Genomic DNA, 19,463 nt, shown 5'->3' on the forward strand with positions numbered 1-19,463 from the left:
CAGAAGCCACCAAGTTGAGCTTTGTGAATGTGTCCCAACTCATCTTTCTCACTTGTCACCTACTTTCCCTGGCACAGTCCTCCATCCACGGTCATATGAGGATACAGATGTTCCTTTCCACAAATCAGATGGAAGGGACCCAAGAGACAGGCCATCTAGAAAGCCCTCCTTCCATGCAGGAATCTCATTCTGGAAAGGTAATGCTAAAGCCTTCCATTGACTAAGAGCTTTGTCCTCGCAAGGGGCCTGTTCCTCTTTAGGACAACTCCACACGTTAGGAAGTTATTTTTCTTCGTTTAGGCACCCAGCTGTCTCCTGGAATCTCTCTCCTACTGGTTTGCCTTGGCCACACTTTTGGTAAGATCCTTCCTCTACCTGACAGAACTTTTGCAATTCCAAGTCCTGTTCTAATGTTTCGTTATTTTGTTTTATTTTATTGTATTTTACTTTATTTTATTTTATTTGTTTTTTTAGGGCTGCACCCAAGACAAATGGAAGTTCCCAGGCTAGGGGTTGAATCAGAGCTGTAGCTGCCCGCCTACACCACAGCCTCAGCAATGCTGGATCCAAGCCACATCTGCGACCTACACCACAGCTCATGGCAACGTGGGATCCTTAACCTACTGAACAAAGCCAGGGATCAAAGCCGAGTCCTCATGGATACTAATCGTGTTCGTTTCTGCTGAGCCGGGACGGGAATGCCATGTTCTAATGTATCTTAAGGCTTCTTCTCCCAGGTAAGATGCACCTGCTTCTATGGCCTGTCCTCAGTGGCCTCATCCCCTTTCCTGTCTCTTATCCCCAACTGAAGTTCCCTTTGCTGTCAGTGCCCCAACTCCCTCAGCATGTTGGGGTCCAAGGAATAAGCCATGTCCTGTATGCCTCTGTGAAACAGCTGCCTGGCCAGGACTAGAGCCAACTTTACCACATGATACGCTCAAAGCCCCCAGAGGTCAGAGCCTGGTGGGCCCACTTCCCTTCCCCTCTGGCCCTCATTGGACACTGACCCCCAAAATGAGGACCCGGTGATTCTAGAATACTTGAGCTGAGCAGAATCCTGACAAGCTGCTGGATTCTTGCACTGGGCCATGCATCACCCCAAGCCCTGAGTCAGCCATGAGCTTGGGGCCTCTCAAAGCTCCAGGGTAACCAAGGGCCACCTTGGCCTTGGTAGAAGACCCTGGGGAAAAGGCAAGTTATGCTGAAGACAGTAGTTTTATATTCATACACATGCGTGCCGATTATGTAACAGAATGTAGAAGCATCAGTGTCAACACCAGAACATGAGACTTCAGAGGTGTCTCATACTTCAGGAAGGTTGCTTCAGGCTATTTCTTGAGAATTCAGTTCCCATTTCCCTAACTAGCTGGCCCCCTCTGCTGAGGGGTGTTTGGGTAGAAAACTTGGCGAGGCTCCGAGTTTCTGAGTTTCTTGGAGAAACTCCATCTCCTTTGCTATGAGAGCGAGGACCAAGGTAGAGGAGCGATTAGCCTGAGGACATGGATTGGAGTCCAAACCTAGACCAGTTCTTTCTCCCATACTGAGAAATGCTGCGTTAGGTTTATAAGAGCACTTACCATGGCAAGAAAGGGGATCTGAACACAGAAAAGTGGCTTGGGGTTAACCCTTGGTTATACAGAAAGCAGAGTTCAAAGACCAGGGTTACTCAAAGAGTCTGTGCTCTGGGTCGACCTGAGTTGAGCTGACCTCATTCAATGACAGCAGTATACTTCCCTCCCCTCCTTCAGGGTCTAGCATTCCCTGTTTGGGAGCGAGGGTCAGGTGAGCAAGTTCCACTCCAGTGCCAGGGAATGAAAGGAAGAAGACTGAGAGGGTAGCAGGGCCAGCCCGAGGCCGCTCTGGATGACAAGCCAGGGAGCTGGTAGTATGGATGTGTTAAAAAAATCAGCAGCCCTTCTGCTCTCCCTTGCTCACGCACCACAGGCTGCACCCGCACATGTGGACACACACACATACACACACACACACACACACACACACACCCCTCCAACTCAGTGTCACAGGTGCCCCAAAGCTTATGATCAAGGAGAGCCTCACAAATCAAAAAAGGCAGGGGACCACCTGAGTTCTGGTCTCCTCACAACCTAACCCCCCACTGACACCTACAATGACAACAGGAACCTTGGGAGCTGAGTAAATGTGGCTTTTTTCTCCCTTAAAATGCTGTCCCTCCTATTATTGAATAAGAATCAAAGATTTGTGGATTTTTTTTTCCATAAAGGTGTCTTTATAAATCTGTGACCCAACTGTCAAAAATCTTAAGCCACGAAGGTCTACCGATTGTCTGGTGGCTGTCACCTCTCACAGAAGGGCCACTCTCAGCATAATTTAATCAAGTCAATGAATACTGTTTAATAAATAGGCCAGAAAATTAACTGAGAGTTTTTCTCAGCAGGATGCGGCGTGCAACCAAAGTTATGGAAGATTGTCCCTTGAAACACTAAGGCAAACTTTTGTTGAGTGTCATTTTACATAAAGCAATCACATAAAAAAAGAGCTATAAATAGAAAAAATTCCAAAGTCCTCCCACAGACAGGGAAATCGAAACATCCAAAAAGGGGGGGGAATGGGGTGGGACATAAAACAAAACACAACCACCCCTGCCCGCCCCCCATGACCCATTTGCTTCAAGTTCTTGATCATACAGTACTCAACATCTTTGGATATTTTACAATGTACAACTCCAAACTGCAGCCAAGAGAAAACAGAAAGAACAAATCAGTCATCTGAAAAATTGAGTTTATAAGAAGTCATTACCTTTACAAAATAAAAACCAAAGCCCCAACACCACTGGATTCAAATCGGGTTTTTTCCTCGTTTTAAAGTTTGGGTCAGCCCCACTCCCTTGGCTGATGGGGTGGGGGTGGGGGGGAACATGGGCATGCTGGCTGGTGGGTCCCAGAAGCGAGCGTCAGAAACGGAGATGGGAATCTGAGCGGCAACTGCCCAGACAGATGGCATCTGAGGACAGGAGGGTGTCCGCAGCAGTCCCCTCTGGCCGTCAGGGCGTCTGGTGCTGTGTGGAGTCAGAGGTCTTTTCGGAGGGGGCTGGCAGAGCGACAGAGTCTGGGGTCTTCTCTGGCCTTTTTGTTTTGTGTGTGCGTGTTTGTTCGGGGAAGAAGCCAAGGCTATAGGAAGAGCCGAAGTCTCTTGTGCCCACAGCTCCTGGATGGGGACACTAGCCCTGGGACATCCATGCAGAGGCTTCGGGGCTACTGAGAAACAAAAGCAAAACTCAGCAAGAAAAGGGAGGGAAGGGCAGCAAAGGGAGAGACCAGGAAGGCACTGGGTTAGCAGAGTCGTCTTCTTTCTCAGGATCTGCTCCACACTGGAGAGTGTGCGGACAGCCCTTGCTCAGAGCCCTCCATCCCAGGCTGGAGCCAGGCTCTGACTCCCCACACCAGTCACCCAACTTCCTCGCCAGGGGATGGAGGTGGGGGGCAACGTTAAGGGTGTTCAAACACAGCAATGCCAAAGTCCTGAGAAGCCCACAAAACTAGAAAGCAAACAGATATCTGGGTAGCTGGTCGTTTTGTCTGTTCCCAGGCAGAGATCAGGTAGATGGAGGCGTTTGCCAGGTGTTAAGAAGTGGTCCCCATACCTTCTATACTGACTCCAGGAGTCCTGCAAGACTCCTTATGGCGTTGGAGGGAGCCTGTGGAAGTGGGGACAATGCTAAATGTCCCCAGACATGCACAGAGGCCTGCCCAGAGGAGAGGGGAGGATTTGGAGCTCCCCAAAGCTGCCTGGGAGCTGTGGACAAGCCCCACTCCAGCCCTCTCCCTCTGCCACCCCTGTTGAGTTTGGCCACATTTCTCACCTGTGCTAACGTAGAGGTGGATGTCACACAACTAAGCCCAGTAAGACAGAAAGGGTAACCAGGGACATTAGGAGGGCAAAGCTGCAACCCTCTCAAGGCTTCTCTTTGGGAGGGGTGGGCATGTAGAAGTGTAGGGGTGGATGGTAGAAAGGAAATGAAATCACCAGCCCCTTTTCCCAGCAGGGTGAAACTGGGGTACCCAGGGCTGACTTGTTCAAGGTCACAGGACAGGGAGGGAAGAACGGGCCAGGACTCCAGGAGCCTTGCTCCTGACTCCAGGAGGTCTCCCTGCCAATAGGAACTTTCCCCTAAATATCCCAGGGCTGCTGGAAACTGGAACAATGACTTAAGGGCACAGGATTAGCAGGACCTCTGTCACAGAGAGTGGGGCTCACCAGATGTGTGCCTCAGGGCCTGACCTTCAACCCCATTCCATCCCCCTGCCTCTGACCAAACCACCTCCTCCATCTAGCCTCACCCAGCTCCAAAGTGCTCCCAGGCACACAGCCTGGGGCCCCCTCTGTGGCCTGGGCCCTTGTAGGTTTCCGCGTGAGGGCAGAGAGTCAGCCAGGGAGAGGTCAGGCCTGCTGGGAGGAGATGCCCATCTCAGACACCAGCAAAAGGGAGGCAGCTGCCTCAGGAGGCCCAGAAAATATCAGGGCTGCTGGTATTTTTTTCCTTTTTCTTTTGTGATTTTGAAATATAAAGTTCAAACCCATTGGATGGGGCGGGTGGGCCTGGAAGGGAAAACTGGACAGGGAAGCAGGGCTGGGGTTGACCGAGGACCAGCCTAGTTGTTGGCTTCAGACATGGAGGCCACGTGGTTGAGGCCAGCGAGCCCGGGGAGGCCGGCCAGGCCCGCGGCCCAAGGGTCGGGCAGCGGGAAGTAGGGCCGCGCGGCGGCCACGTTCTCGGCCAGCGCGAAGGCCAGGAGGCCCCCCGCGTTCCGCTCGGCCTCGAGCTGAGCGCGCCCGAACAGCTTCATCTGCGTCTCCTCGAACTGGCGCTCCAGCTCCTGCAGGCTCAGCGTGCCCTTGGGCGCTGCCAAGAAGTGCTTGGCTGGGCTGGGACCGGGGAGGCACACGGCGGCCCCGCCCAGGTGGCCGCCCACGTCGCCCAGCGCTGGCGGCATCACGAAGGCCGCCTTCTCCGGGGCCGGGCCCCCAGGCCCGAAGAGCAGGCTGGCGGCCCTCCAGGCGGCAGGCTTGCGGCCGCGCCGGGGCCGGGCCATGCGGCAGCTCTGGCGCTTGATGTGGCGGTGCAGGTGGTCGGAGCGCGTGAAGCTCTTGTAGCAGAACTCGCACTGGTAGGGCCGCACGCCCGTGTGGATGCGCATGTGGTTCTTGAGGTCGTAGTTGTGCACGAACTTGGCATTGCAGTGGATGCACAGGTAGGGCCGCTCGCCCGTGTGCTTCCTCATGTGGATCTTCAGCTTGTCCTGCCTGCAACGCAGAACCCGAGTCAATTGGTGGGGAAACCCGGAAGCCACTCCACACTCTTTACTCCCCTTCCTCCAGAACTGGCTAAGGCTCCCTACTGCCCGTGGTGTCAATTTCCAGGAATGGGACCCCTAGGATTTAACCTCCAGCTACTGTGCCACCCTAAAACAGCTGTGGCTCCTTCCCTGAATTAGAGAGCAGAGCAGGAGCTGGGTCCTGAAAGGCTCCTGCCACTCCAGAGGGTCTTTGTCAATAAGGTCAGAGTAATGAAGCAGCCACTCTACCAGGTCCTGTCTCCTAGACTGGAAAATAGACTTGCTGGGACATATGCCCCCGAAAACTATTTTCATTAGTCCGCCAATGGGGCTACCGCTTCTGATACTGGCATGCGCCTTCATTTCACGTCCACTCTCTCCAGGCAATGGGGTCTTCCCTCCAGGTTCGCCCTGGTCCCATTCCAGCCCCTGGGCTGTTGAGACCTGTCTGCCCTCAGCACTAATCTGGGAGGCTTTGGGGACCTGGCACACCTTGTTCAAGTCTCCTGCATTGTGGTTTCTTAGCCCCGGCCCTGGGCTCTCCTCTTTGTCTGCAGACAATTCCAGGGCTTACAAAAGAGCCAGGTGCAACAAGAATGCAGCCTAATCGAGGGCACAGCTTTTCAGGGTTTAAGCGGTATTATTCAGAGGTAAGGTATGAGGTGGGGGTGCGGCTCCCCCCTAGGGGGGTGTGGGAGCCCCTGATCCAGCTGCAGACCCACCGCACCCGTGTGCTGGGTGACCTCAGGTGACTTACTTAACCTCTCTGCACAGAGCTGAACCTAGTGCTCGATGTCAATTCCTGTGGTCCAGGGCTGATGGGGGAGAATTTGGGTTTGTGTTGAGCTAGATTCAACACTCCTCTGAGGGGCGAGGTGGGGGGGCTTGAAAGGAAAACTGACATCACAGGGTTGTTTTCATAAATACTGAAGGCTGCATAAGCCAGCTAAAGGAGCCTTTCAGCCTGGCCAAGGTAGAGTCAGCTGGGCTGCGAGAACTCTCAGGATCCTTCTGCAGCCTTCCCTGACTAGGCCCGGCAGGCCAGGAAGCTGTTTCCAACCTCCCGCAGGTGTGGCTTGGGTGGAGTGGTGGCCTGTAATTTTTGGCTCGGGTTGGAGGTTAGAGCAGATGTGGAGCCCAGGCAACCGCCCTAAAATGGCCAGATTTAAACCACACTCAACATAAACCCAGGACAGCAGGAGCAGGTCCTGGTGTCTGGTGTCTCCCCCACCCCGGCCACTAGAGGTCTCACTGGTTCTCATTTTCCAACTAATTCCCCAGGGGCGCGGCAGGAGACAAATGGACCTTCCTGTGTACATTACAGGGATCAGGGGAGAAGGACCAAGAGGACAGATCTGTTCCTCCCTGCACTCGCTCGGGGCGGGGGCGGGGGCAGCTGGGAGATGGGGGAATGGAGAGTGGGGTGGGCAGGGAAGAGGAAGCCAGCACTGCTGCCTGAGGCTGCCTGGTGTCCACACGCCCTCCCTTCTTCCTGTCCCTGCCCTTCCCACAACCCACCAGCTGCCCCTAGGCTGTACAGTGCCCTGCTGCGGCATCCCATGAACCGCCCCCTCCCCCCAGCCAGCATGCTGCTTGTATGGTGTCTGTAACCCACAGGTCATTGGATTGTTGAGTAGGAAGGGGCCTTAGAGAGCATCCAGGCCAGTGGGTCTCAAACCTGATGACCATTATCAAAGTCATTATCAGGGTCTGATAAAACACAGAGTGCTGGGCCCCACTCCCAACAGCCTGAGTCAGTGGGTCTCTGGTTGGGGGCCGGGGGAGGAGAGCAGGGAATTTGCTTTTCAAACAAGTTGCCAGATGCTGCTAGGTTAAGCCTTGGGCCTAGGTTAAGCCTTCCCTTGGCTGATGGGCAAACTGAGGCCCAGAAGGGGAAGTCGCTAAGGTCACCATGAGGTTAATGGCAGAGCTGGGACTAGAACAGTCCAGGGCTCTTTCCTCACCACTGCACTGGGACCTGTGTGGAAATTTAGGGGTGGGGTGCAGAGTGCTCTCTGTACCCTTAGAGTGATGCTGTACAGTCCCGAGGAACGTGTCCTAATGCCACACATTTGCTCAGGCTCTGATGGAAACACTGGTACTAGGTGGTTGGCTAGGCTCACTCACTGGCTGTGGGATTCACATTCTCACTGGGGCCTGGTGGAGGCCTGAGCTGAGAGTAACTGGTGGGGCTTCAAATACATCATCTCGTTCAGTTCTCACCATAAACTTATAAGGTCGATTTTTAAAAAAATCACTACTACGTAATTACATAATCACTATTATAGTGGTTCCTTCAAAAAACTAAAAACAGAGCTATCATATGATCCAGCAGTCCTACTCTTGAGTATATATATCCAGAGAAAACTATAATTTGAAAAGATACAGGCACCCCAGTGTTCGTAGCAGCACTATCTACAATAGCCAAGACATGGAGGCAGCCTAAATGCCCATCCACAGATGAATGGATTAAGAAAATGTGGTACATATATACAATGGAATATTACTCAGCCTTAAAAAGCATGTAAAAATGCCATTTGCAGCAACATAGATGGACCTAGAGATTATCATCTTAAATGAAGTAAGGCAGACAGAAGAAGACAAATATCATACGATATTGCTTATATGTGGAATCTGAAAAAAAAAAAAAAGATACAAATGAACTTGTTTCCAAAAAGGAGTTTCCATTGTGACGCAGCAGAAATGAATCTCACTAGTATCCATGAGGACTTGGGTTCAATCCCTGGCCTTGCTCAGTGGGTGGGGGATCTGGTGTTGCAGTGAGCTGTGGTATAGGTCACAGATGTGGCTCAGATCCCGTGTTGCTGTGGCTGTGGTGTAGGCCGGCAGCTGAAGCTCTGATTTGATCCCTAGCCTGGGAGCTTCCATATTGCAATGGATGTGGCCCTAAAAAGCAAACAAGAACAACAACAAACCAACTAACCAAACAAAAAAGCAAAACTCCCCCAAAACAAAAAACCAAAAAACAAAACAGAAAAAAGACTCACAGACATGGAAAACAAATTTATGGTTACCAAAGGGGAAAGGAAGAGGGAGGGATGAATTAGGAGGTTGGGATCAACAATATACACGCTACTACACTACTACGTAGGGGAGTGAGAGCCAGCGAGGACCTGTTCTATAGCACAGGGAACTATACTCAGTATTTTGTGATGCCCTATAGGGGCTGAGACTTTGAAGAAGAATATATATATACATATAACTGGATCGTTGTGCCATGCGCCTGAAACTGACATGATATTATAAATCAACTCTACCTCAATAAAAAATAATTATTTAATCAAAAAATCATGATTACGTATATTTAATAGTTGACCCGAGGGTCACTCTCAAATAATGGACAGTGCAAATGGTAAATCTTCAAATGTCAAGGGCCTGCTTTAAATATGCATTGCTTCTCCTGAGCTTTTCATTAGGGCAGCTAAAATAAATCACACTTCAGCGGTGTTTGGCCCAAGTGTGTGAAAAGTGCTGAGAAGGTGGCTATAACTTTCTCACCTTGAGCGCCTGCTCTGGACAGGAGAATACACACTCTCAGTGGCCTGGAAGGGCATTATTCAGAGGCAAGGCATAGTGCAGGAGAGGGGTCCCCATTAAGGGTGTGGGAGCCCCTGTTCCAGCTGCAGACCCTGCACCCCCCCAACTTGCTGGGCGACCTTTAGGTAAGTGACTTAACCTCTCTGTGCAGAGTTGAACCTAAGGCTAGATAGGAGAATCTGGGTTTGAGTGAATTTGATTCCACACACCTGCAATAATTTCCTCACTTGGACTGAGGAAGAGCTGGGGCCTCCAGGAAGTCAGACAGCTTTCCCAAAGTTATCAGCTGGTGAGGGACAGAGGAACTTAGAGGACTAACTAGGGCATGGTTTGTTTGCAAGCTCTTCTGAAGATTTTTTTTTTTAATTAGAGTTGATTTACAATGTTGTGTCAATTTCTGCTGTACAGCATAGTGACCCAGTCATACATATATAAACATTCTTTGTGTGTGTGTGTGTGTGTGTGTGTGTGTGTGTGTGTGTGTGTGTTTGTCTTTTCTAGCACCGCACCTGCGGCATATGGAGGTTCCCAGGCTAGGAGTCGAATCGGAGCTGTAGCCTCCAGCCTACACTAGAGCCATAGCAACACAGGCTGGGCTGCACCATTTTCAGAGAGTGTTTGCATCTGGGTAATGGGTTACTACTGAATCTTTTTCTGGCTGGTTGGCTTCATCTATTATGGCTCTTCAACCCTTGTTTTTTTACGCATCTGATCTGCTGGCAGAAGCAGCATGAATGAAGTTGGAATGTTCCAGCCTGACTCTCAGGCGCTGAGCTCTTAGTCACTTTCCTTCAGGATTGGGGATCCAGTGGTCTCCCTTAAAATCTTCCCTGGGGTCTCCCACCATCCAATGGCCCACGTGCTAACTCACCCCTCGGCATGGTTTCAAGTCTCCTTACCAGCTCACCCTTCCCAGTTTTAAGAGGACTAAGATCTGAGGGCCCCTGGTGACTTCAGCTAACGATACTGTGTTGTCTCCTTGAAAGTTGCTAGGAGAATAGAGCTTAAATGCTCTCACCGCGCACACAAGGTAACTAAGGGAGGTGATGGGTGTGTTAACCAACGTGATTGCGGCACTTGTTTCACAGTGTATATATGCAGAGCAAATCATCACCATTGGATACCAACTTATACAGTATGATATGTCAAATATATCTCAATAAACAAAAGAAATGATCATCCATCTCCTTTGTCAGCCCCCATCTTTCCCCATAGTACTGTACCTACATACCACAAGGACACGCTCTTCCCCCAGCAGGACGTGCTCTGGTCAGCTCTGCATCTGTGAATATGTGCTGGCGTGAGCTGGACTGCTGGCCCCCCTGGCACAGAGCCTGCCATATTATGGGATGGATGCTGGTAAACCCTGGCTCCTTTCCCCCTTCTGTGCATATTTTGTGTTTGGACACCAGGCTCCATCCTCAGGTTCCCACCAGATGTCCAAGCATAGACGCCAGCCTGGGCGCTCCTTCCTCTCCAGCTGGGGGGCCCCCACTCCCCGCCGCCTCCTCCCTGCACCCACATCCTTCATCTCTGAGTTTACTCTTGCAGACTGCTTCCATCCCCCTGATCTTTCAAGGTCAAACCCAAGTGCAGTCCTTCATAAACCCTTCCCCATGCCCCCCAGGGTCTCACCCTGACCTTTCAGAGCACCTGAATACTGCACCCCAAGGCAGGTCACCCCAGGGATGAGGAGGGAGCGACAGAGGAGGATGTGTCAGTGTCCCTAATGGCCCCATGTGTATCACCATTGCCCTCCCGGTGAGTCCTGAGCTCTGGGGGGACTAGTCTCCCTGTCTGCCCTCTGTGACCCTGACTCAGCCACACAAGCACTCCTGGCAGATGGGAACACTTGTTCAGAGGCCGCCCTTGCTGCCTTTATTTTCTGTCATTCCCAGGGCAGGGAATGTGATGTTTCCCTTGGCTGCCCCTCTTGCCTGTGGAGCCTCCCCCATGTCCCCAGCTCCTGGGGCCCTTGTCTTGTCAGAAGACTTAGACAGCAAGATGATGCAGGAGGCAGGAAATGCAGGAACAAGGAGCATTGGCCCCTGGCGGGTGCAGAAAAGGAATCCAGGCTCAGGGATGTTCCTGTCAGTACTAATCCTAACTGTGTGCCAGGCAGTTAGGTGTTTTTTTGTTTTTGTTTTTGTTTTTGCTTTTTTGCTTTTTAGGGCCACACCCCCGGCCTATGGAGGGTCCTAGGATAGGGGCTGGATCGGAGCTACAGCTGCCAGTGTACACCCCAGCCACAGCAACACCAGATCCAAGCTGCGTCTGTGACCTACACCACAGTTCACGGCAATGCCGGATCCTTAACCCACTGAGCAAGGACAGGGATCAAACCTGTGTCCTCCTGGATGCTAGTCAGATTCGTTAACTGCTGAGCCATGATGGGAACTCCAGCTAGGTTTTTCTTGCTAAAGCCCGTGAACTTGGCAGATCCATCACTCTCATGAGGAAGCAGAGACAAAGAGTGGTGCCATAACATGTCCAGAACTTTCTGATCTTGGGCAATACATGGAGTCATAACATGGGTGCGAGCTTAGGGGGCACCTGATCCAACTCTCTCCTGTTCCACGTGGGGAAACAGAGGCCCAGAGAGGGAAGGAGACTTGGTTACAGTCACACAACTGGTTAGGGGTAGGTCCTAAAGCTGGGGCCCCAAGGGACCGTGGTCCCCAGGAGACGCTGGGCTCCATGTCCTCAGGCAGCATCGATGAGTGAGTGCCAGGCCCTGGTCTCTCGGCCCTCGTCCCGCCCTTGTACCCTTGAAGGGTACCAGCACCTGCTCAGATAAGAAGCTGTCAGAGACCTTGGTGTTCTGCCCGCTGCTCACCACTCAAGGTCCAGTGGGTGCTCATGATCATGAGCTGCTGGTGCGGGGCTACTTCTCAGAGCTCCCCAACCCCCAATCTGACATGCTCCTCCCTCGCCTTGTCCCCTGGCCCATCATCTTCTCCCTGAAGCCTGCCCCAGGGGCCCCCTCTCAGGCCACAGGCACCCAAGCTGGCTCGGCATTCCCCCTTCCAGCTTGGCGAGCTCATGTTCGGGAAAGATGAGCTAGTCTTCATGATCTCATTCCCCCGAGTGAAAGGAAAGGGCCTGGGGTCCTCCGCCTCCACGGAGGCTCCAGGGCCGATAAGGCTTTCCCAGCACCATCCACCCAGACTTCTTGGTAACCTGATGGCCTGAGACAAATTCTCTTCCTGCTGCCGTGGCTAATGACATTGCATTATCTTAATAAGGTCCCCAGTGCTGCCAGGAGTGGGAGGACTAAAAAGAAAATACGGAAAAGAAAAAAAATAAAAAAGCCAGTCTCCTGGCCTTGTTTGGAGAGCTGACAGCGGGGCCGGCGGCATGGAGCTATCAGCGTTTACCTGGCACTGGGGCAGGGGCAGAGGCTAAAAGGTGCAGCCTTTGTGGGATGTCGGTAGGGGAAATTGGGGAGATCGCGGCTCATCAGGGATTGACTTTTCAGGGGACAGAGCTTGCCCATCCCTTTCTCCAGGCCTCTGTGGAAACTTTGTTGTCTTGGGGGCTGGTTTCTTCTCAGGTTTTGCAGTTCCTTGCCTTCATTATGTGTCCTGTAGACATGGCTAGAGCACCTGTGAGAGCCGGGTTGAGGATGGGGTGCAGGGGGTATAGGGGATGCAGGGGTTCTGGGAAGGAAGACTGCCCAACCATGCTCTCTAGGAGTTCCCCTGAAAGGCTGCCTACACCCAAGGACTGATGTGGAGGGACGGGAGCAATTAAGACTCTTCTGAGATCTTCATAGGCCCTGTTGGTGATGGTGATGGCTGGGATTGAGGCAACAAGAAGTGGGGGGACCTGCGATGGGGGTGGGCAGGGAAAAGATGCACTAAGTGCGCCGTGTCCCTCTGTCTGCAGAGAAGACAAATACCTTCTTGTCTTCTCTGGCCCCCATGCTCCCCATTCTTTAAAGACCATCCTAGGGGCCACATCTAGTGGAACCCCCCACAGTCCTGGCCTTTGGCCTGGGCTTCCAGACTTTCCTGGGATAGAAGAAGACTCCTGATGAGAAGGGTTGAGGGGAATTGTGGTCCAGACTGCCTCTGCCTTAAGTCCTGGAGCTGTTTCTCTCCCAAGTCAGAGCCCAGGACCCATCTGAGCATGTGCTGTCTTGACGGCCATCACCCAGCCGTCGTCCTCAGGAAGAACGTGGTGACCTTGGGCCAGGCTGGGGGAGTGTACACATAGACTCCAGCGCAAACATAAGGACTTGGAGTCCAAGGGATCACGGGGTGCCCAGAGCTAGGATGGGACAGCATGGAGCCAGAGGTACATAGACTGGTGAAAGCCTCCGGGGGTGTCTCATATGTGAAAACATCAGTGGTGAGACAACTGGTGGGACTGGCTGAAATCTAGAGCTGACTCACAGGTCAGGTTCCCTGACACCAAGGAACTGACAACATCATGGTGGGGCACCCCAAATCCTCAGAGACCCGCAGAATGAAGGCTGTGTTCAGAAGGACCCCCAGACCCCTCTATTACATTGGGGCTGCTGAAGTCTTGAGGAATGATGCTCCCACGGGCATGTGAACAAGCTGGGAGTTGGCATCTAAGGCCATAACTCAGAGCCTGGCCCAAAGGGACACCTTGCAGGGGGAGGGTAAGTTGTTCCACGTGCCTCAGGAGGGCGGGGAAGCAGAGTCAGCATCAAGAAGAGAGGAAAGGAGGCCTGGCCAGAGAGCAGAGGCTCAGTTGTGATTAAGCAAAGACTCAAGCTCCAGAAAGGGAAACAGGGTCCCAGCGGAGGACGTGAGGGCAGCAGGGCTGGGGCCCTCAGCCTCTAGGGGGTGGCGGGGAGGGGGTCCAGCCCCAGGGAGTAGCCTTGCAAGGGACTCTGGGAATTCTGAGTCAAAGAGGCAGCAGCTGCTGCTCTAAGTGGCTGCCAAGGAGTCTCCCGCTGAGGGCGGTGTTACAGGCGGTGGTGCAGACTGCAAACTTGTGGCTGCAGACTTGTGGCTGCCAAGGGGGAGGGGGAGGGAGTAGGAGAGATGGGGAATTTGGGGTTAGTAGTGCAAACTCTTACATTTAGAATGGATAAGTAATGAGGTCCTATTGTACAGCACAGCAAACTCTATCCCATTCCTTGGGTTAGAAGACGATGGAAGATAGTATGTAAAAAAAGAATAGATGTATGACAGGCTCACTTTGCTATACAGCAGACGTTGAAGGAATATTATAAATCAACTATACTTTAATTATAATAATAAGAAGAAGAAGTCAGCCACAAAAGAGGTCCCTGTGGGAAGGCTGCAAGGGGACTTGACTGTAGAGAGAGTTACAGGCACCCCTCCCTGGCTGCACCCTCCTCCCCCCATAACCTGGACAGGCCAGCTGTAAAGAATCTTGCACGGCAGCTCCAGGGAGGGGACAGGAGGGAAGACAGGTGATTCTGAAGAATGTGATGGCGAGGGGCGTGTTCACTGTGAGAAATAAAGTCCGCAGGTGAGGAGGCCAAGAGACTCTCCAACCTCCCCTGACTCCGGGTATCCCTGCCCTGGGAAGGGGGCACCCTGAGAGCTTTTCTGACCTTTCTCCGGAGGGCCAATGCCCCGTGGGAACCGAGCAAGGGGAATTGTGGATGGAGGTGGGAATGCAGCTGCTTCAGCTGGAAGAGCCTGGGGGTGCAGATGGCTGTTGTGCTGCTGAGCAGGAGTAAATCGGGAGGGAGGGGAGGGCACAGGGCCGGATGGCCAGAACCGCCCCATGGCTGACCTGGCCCTGAGGGGTGGGGAGCCGGCAGGCACAGAGGCCGCCCTGAGTGATCAGCAGGAATGTGCTGGGAGGGTTCTGGAATGCGACCCTCCTCTTCAGCACAGCATGGGGGAGCGGGCAAGGAGGCCCACACAGACGATGTTCTGGTGTCAAGAGGGTGAGAAGTCTGACTGTCCTGACTGACCAAGTTGCAAACGTTCCCGAGGGAAGGCAGGCACAAAGTGGCCCCCACTGCAAGCTGAGTGTGGGAACGTCTGGGAGGGGAGTGGGGGAGGGAGGGAAGATGGGGACTCAGGGGCCAGGCGGGCTCACTGGGTGGTACCCTGAGATGCAGCACATCCCTCTGAAGGCACAGACCTGGGTGCAGGGAAGTCTGTCCCCAGCATCAGCCATCTGCTCAAGGGACAGGCAGGGAGGGTAGAGCCCGGATGGCAGGACTCGGATCCAGACTGTGAAGAGTGTCCACGTCTTGATGTCATTCCCAGGGGACTGGGCTTGGAGGCACAGGCTGTAGAGAGGTCCTGGCTCCAGAGGTGTGAACTGCACTTGAATTTGAACTGGGCTCTGGTGTATCTTCCTCCTGTTATCCCTGTGCTTTGTCAAGCCTTTATAGTATTTAGGTGAATTTAGAAGATGGGGTAGGAGGTGGGGCAACATCAGAGTGGCAGGGCCATTCGTGAGGGGCTGACTCACACTCGAGGGAGGGGGGTGTGAATCTCAGGGACTTTGGTTCCAGCGGCTCTGTGGCGGTAAGAGGAGCAGAGTGCCTGAGATCAGCCCTATTGGGTGGAAGGGGACACACCTTGGATATGGGGGACCCTGACCATCGGGACCTGGAAATTCTCCCTTCACTGTCAGCTCTAGAAGCATCTGGAAGATTCTGCTGGGGTTGCCTTTACAGAAGCAGATGCAAGGAGAGCCAAGGCCACCTTGGAAACAATCAGTGTTGTCCTTTGAAACAGTCACTGGAAGAGCCTGCAGAGCTATTTTCGCAATGCCACTGCCATCTGAACATATTCCTGTGCCCTTCTCTGGCAACCTCGAAAACCAAAGCTTTGGACCACTGAGAAAAATCAAAAGAATGAGCTCCCCCCAATCCCTAAGGATAAACTGCTAAGAGGCTGTGCAGTGACAGCAGCAGCATTGCAACAGGTGTGGGTTTCTCAAGGCGGGTTCTTTGATGGGGACAGTGGGAGTGTGGAGAAAGGACTCAGTCTCAGGAGTCACGATGGTCCCAGGGCAGGTATCCACCTGGCTCTATCCACATCCAACACAAGGAAATGACCAAGCTCTGATGTAGGGCCACTCACCAGAACCGTCCTGCCTGTGGACATGGCTGGGAAGGTCAGCCTCACACCAGTGACCACAGGTGCACATTTCCTCACAATGAGGCCCATCAAAACCCAGAAGCAGACAGTCAGACCCCACATCATCATATCAATCAGTTTTGACCACACACATTGTGTGTACAGAAGGTGCATACATGACACAGTGTACCTTCTGAAGGGGATGGAGTCTGGGAATGATGAAAGGCTTAGAATGTACTGATTTCAAATTTCAATTTTTTTTTTTGTCTCTTTGGGGCCACACCCACAGCATATGGATATTCCCAGGCTAGGGGCTGCATCAGAACTGCAGCTGCTGGCTTACATCACAGCCACAGCAACGCCAGATCCAAGCTGCTTCTGCAACCTACACCACAGCTCATAGCAACGTCAGATCCTTAACCCACTGATCAAGGCCAGGGATCGAACCTGTGTCCTCATGGATACTAGTTGGATTCATTACCACTAAGCCACAAGGGGAGCTCCTCAAATTTCAACTTTTATGACAGCATAAAGTTACCCTCTTCCCCACATGGACAGTCAAAGGGAGAACATGAAAGGAGACCCATCCTTTAGGTCTAGAAAGGCCCACAGGGGACTCTAGGGTCTCCTGTCACAGATTTTGCTGTCATATATGAACTGGCGTTCAAGTCTCAGCTCTACCACTTTCCATCTGGGCTGACAAGGGGCTGACTAGCCCCTGGGAGACGGATCACTTATTTGTGGACAAAGGCCATGACCTCTCCCCATCTTCCAGGCCATGGCAGGGGTGAGCGGGTGTGTAATATGCCCAGGACAAGCCCTGGCATGCTGCCTGTGCTCCAAATAAAATAATGGGGGGCTGCCCACCACTAGGGGGTTTCAAACTGGCTTCCATGGATCTACAGGGCTTGCTGAGGCCCTCATTTCCTCTTCTTCTTCCTTTTTTTTTTTTTTTTTTTTTTTTTTGCTTTTTAGAGCTGCATCTGCAGGCTATGGAAGTGCCCAGGCTAAGGATCGAATCAGAGCTATAGCCGCTGGCCTACACCACAGACACAGCAATGCAGGACCCAAGCCAGTCTGCAACCTACACCACAGCTCACAGCAACACCGGGTCCCTGACTCACTGAGTGAGGCCAGGAATCGAACCCGAATCATCATGGATCCTAGTCAGATTTGTAACCAACTGAGACACAGTGGGAACTCCCCAAGGCCCCCACTTCTGCCTTAAGCAGAACAGCTCTGCTCTTATCTACTTTATGGCTTTTTACCTGATATGGTACAGAATTAGATTATCTGAAAAATCCCTGCACCAGGTAACGCCTACCACGCCTTCTGGCAATGAGCTTGCTGAGCAAGCCAGTGTGTGTGTAGGATTCGGCTGGCTCTCCCCTGACCTGGGTCTCTCTTCGTCCCCAGGCCCTGGCCCTCCCCCGGCCCCCACGGGGCTGCCGAGCGCACCTGGTGAAGCGGACCTCGCAGATGCTGCACATGTATGGCTTCTCCCCGGTGTGGGTCCTCATGTGCCGAGGCAGCTTCCCGGCCCCCATGATGACTTTGTGGCAGATGGGGCACTGCTGAGAGGCCTTGGGCTTCAGCTTGCGCTCCTCCACCAGTGGCCAGGGCGGGAAGAGGCCCCCTAGGTGGGTGGCACTCAGGAAGTTGAGATAGGCACCGTAGTCATTCTCTGCCTTGATGGGGCCCAGCGGCCCCCCGGGAAGGTCCGGGAACATGTCCTTGAAGAAGTCAGTGGGGAAGGGCGGTGGTGGGGGTGGGGGCAGCTCCTCCTTCTCCTCCTCCTTGATCTTGCGGTTCTTGATGACCAGGTCCAGGGGCCCACTGTCCATGGGTTGCTCGGGCAGCTGGGTGAAGGCACCGAAGTCCCCTGGCCAGAGGTGTGGAAAGAAGTCCGGGGCGAATGGAGATAAGGAGGGTCTCCTGTCAGGGATGTTGGCTTTGGGGTACAGGTTCTCCCTCAGCAGAGATTCGATGGAGAAGTCCCGGATCACGCCCAGGTGGCCCGGGCTGCCGGCCTGGAAGGAATCGGGAAAGTCCCTGGGAGTATCCGAATAGGCCTTCTCCGAGAGGTGGTCCGTCTTGGAAGGGCTTTGGTGGCAGTTGATGTCCTGCGGGTCAGGCAAGTTTTCTTGATCGGCAAAATCCTCCGTGTCGTCATCGTCCTCTTCCTCCTCTTCCTCCTCCTCTTCCTCTTCATCCTCCTCCTCATCATCTTCGTCATCATCATCGTCCTCCTTGTCATCCTCCTCCCCCCCATCCCCCCCAGGCTCCATGATCTCCAGGCACACGTTCACGATGCACTGGATCTCCAGCATCCTGGCCGCATTGAGGATGTGCTTGACATTGGAGGCGGTGATGGTGAGCGTGGAGGTGTAGGCGAACTCCAGGATGGCAGCAAGCGCCTCGGGCTGGACAAAGTCAATCTCGTAGACGTAGGGCTGGCTGGCTAGGGTGCCGGCCGTGAAGAGCTTCTTGAAGTACTTGCTGCAAGCGGCCAGCACAGAGCGGTGGGTGCGGTACTCCTGCTCTTGCACCACCAGGAGCACGTCGCAGAGCAGCCCGTCATGCCGCTGCTCGTTCAGGCTGCACAGGACCTCGCTGCTGTGGTTGGGGAAGGGAATGCCGATCAGCTCGTCAATGCCATTGGCCATGTTCTCAGCCGGAGCCCTGCGGGGACACACACAGAGGGAGACCGGGTTAGAGGACGTGGCCCCAGGAGGGGACACCTGCTCTGGGACTCTGGTCCCAGGAGGCCAGGCTGGGGGGTGTGCTTGCCCCCTGCTGACTCCTGCCTTGGCCTGGGGCTCCCCTTCCTCCTCCTCAGCTAGAAAGCCACCCCTTTCTTCAGCTTTCCCCAACCTCACCTGCTCTTCAGATCCCCCCTGGCTAGCTGGGGCGTTCTCCCTGTACCACTGGCTTCTTCCCGGGACCCCGAAGACCCTTGAACTTGGGCTTCTCATGGGCAGCTGGTGTCTGCTGTCGAGCAGGAACTATGGAATCTTCTCTTGGGCACGATTTCACTGAGTCTCGCTTTGGGAATGTGCAATTCCTGAACACGAGGATGGCCAGCCACGTGAAACTCCCCTGCACTCTGTGCTACGGGAATGGTGTCCACAAGTGACTCACACAACGTCTGCGGGTCAAGGGCCAAAGGGGGAATTTTCTCCTATGACTCAGTGCTCCCGCGGGGAGAACGCTATGGCTTGTTTCACAAAGCCTCCGACTCCTGTAATAGACTCACGTCTTGCTACTTTTGGCTACTGATGCAGGTTGAACTGACAACGGGCTACTTCACAGTAGCCGAGTTGTTCCCTGAACGCAGCTTCATAGGGTGAAGTCTTAACACCCCGTATCTTGGAGTACTACTGTATTTGGAGGTAGGAACTTTAAAGAGGTAATTCAGGTTAAAAAGAGGAATAGGCATAGGTCCTCATCCAGTATGACCGATGCCTTTTATTTATTTATTTATTTATTTATTGTCTTTCTGCCATTTCTTGGGCTGCTCCCGCGGCATATGGCATATGGA

General features: G+C 53.2%; 1 protein-coding gene across 2 annotated transcripts in view; it reads right to left on the minus strand.

Annotated features, from left to right (window-relative positions):
• Positions 1-2,743: 2,743 nt before the first annotated feature.
• The window catches only part of ZBTB7C (zinc finger and BTB domain containing 7C), a 405,029-nt gene continuing 388,309 nt past the window's right edge, over positions 2,744-19,463 (minus strand). For both annotated transcript variants that reach the window (XM_021092801.2, XM_021092808.2), the window contains 2 exons: positions 17,381-18,604; positions 2,744-5,283 (listed from right to left, as the gene is read on the minus strand). In XM_021092801.2, coding sequence (XP_020948460.1) covers positions 4,632-5,283; positions 17,381-18,588 — 1,860 coding nt within the window. In that variant the 5' untranslated portion in view covers positions 18,589-18,604 and the 3' untranslated portion in view covers positions 2,744-4,631. The remainder of the gene's footprint in view (positions 5,284-17,380; positions 18,605-19,463) is intronic.

This window comes from Sus scrofa, chromosome 1 (genome assembly GCF_054392235.1).
Source record: "Sus scrofa isolate SSC_HxYL_T2T_F1_AM1 chromosome 1, Sscrofa_HxYL_maternal_Yorkshire_Landrace_v2.0, whole genome shotgun sequence".
Classification (NCBI taxonomy): Eukaryota; Metazoa; Chordata; class Mammalia; order Artiodactyla; family Suidae; genus Sus; species Sus scrofa.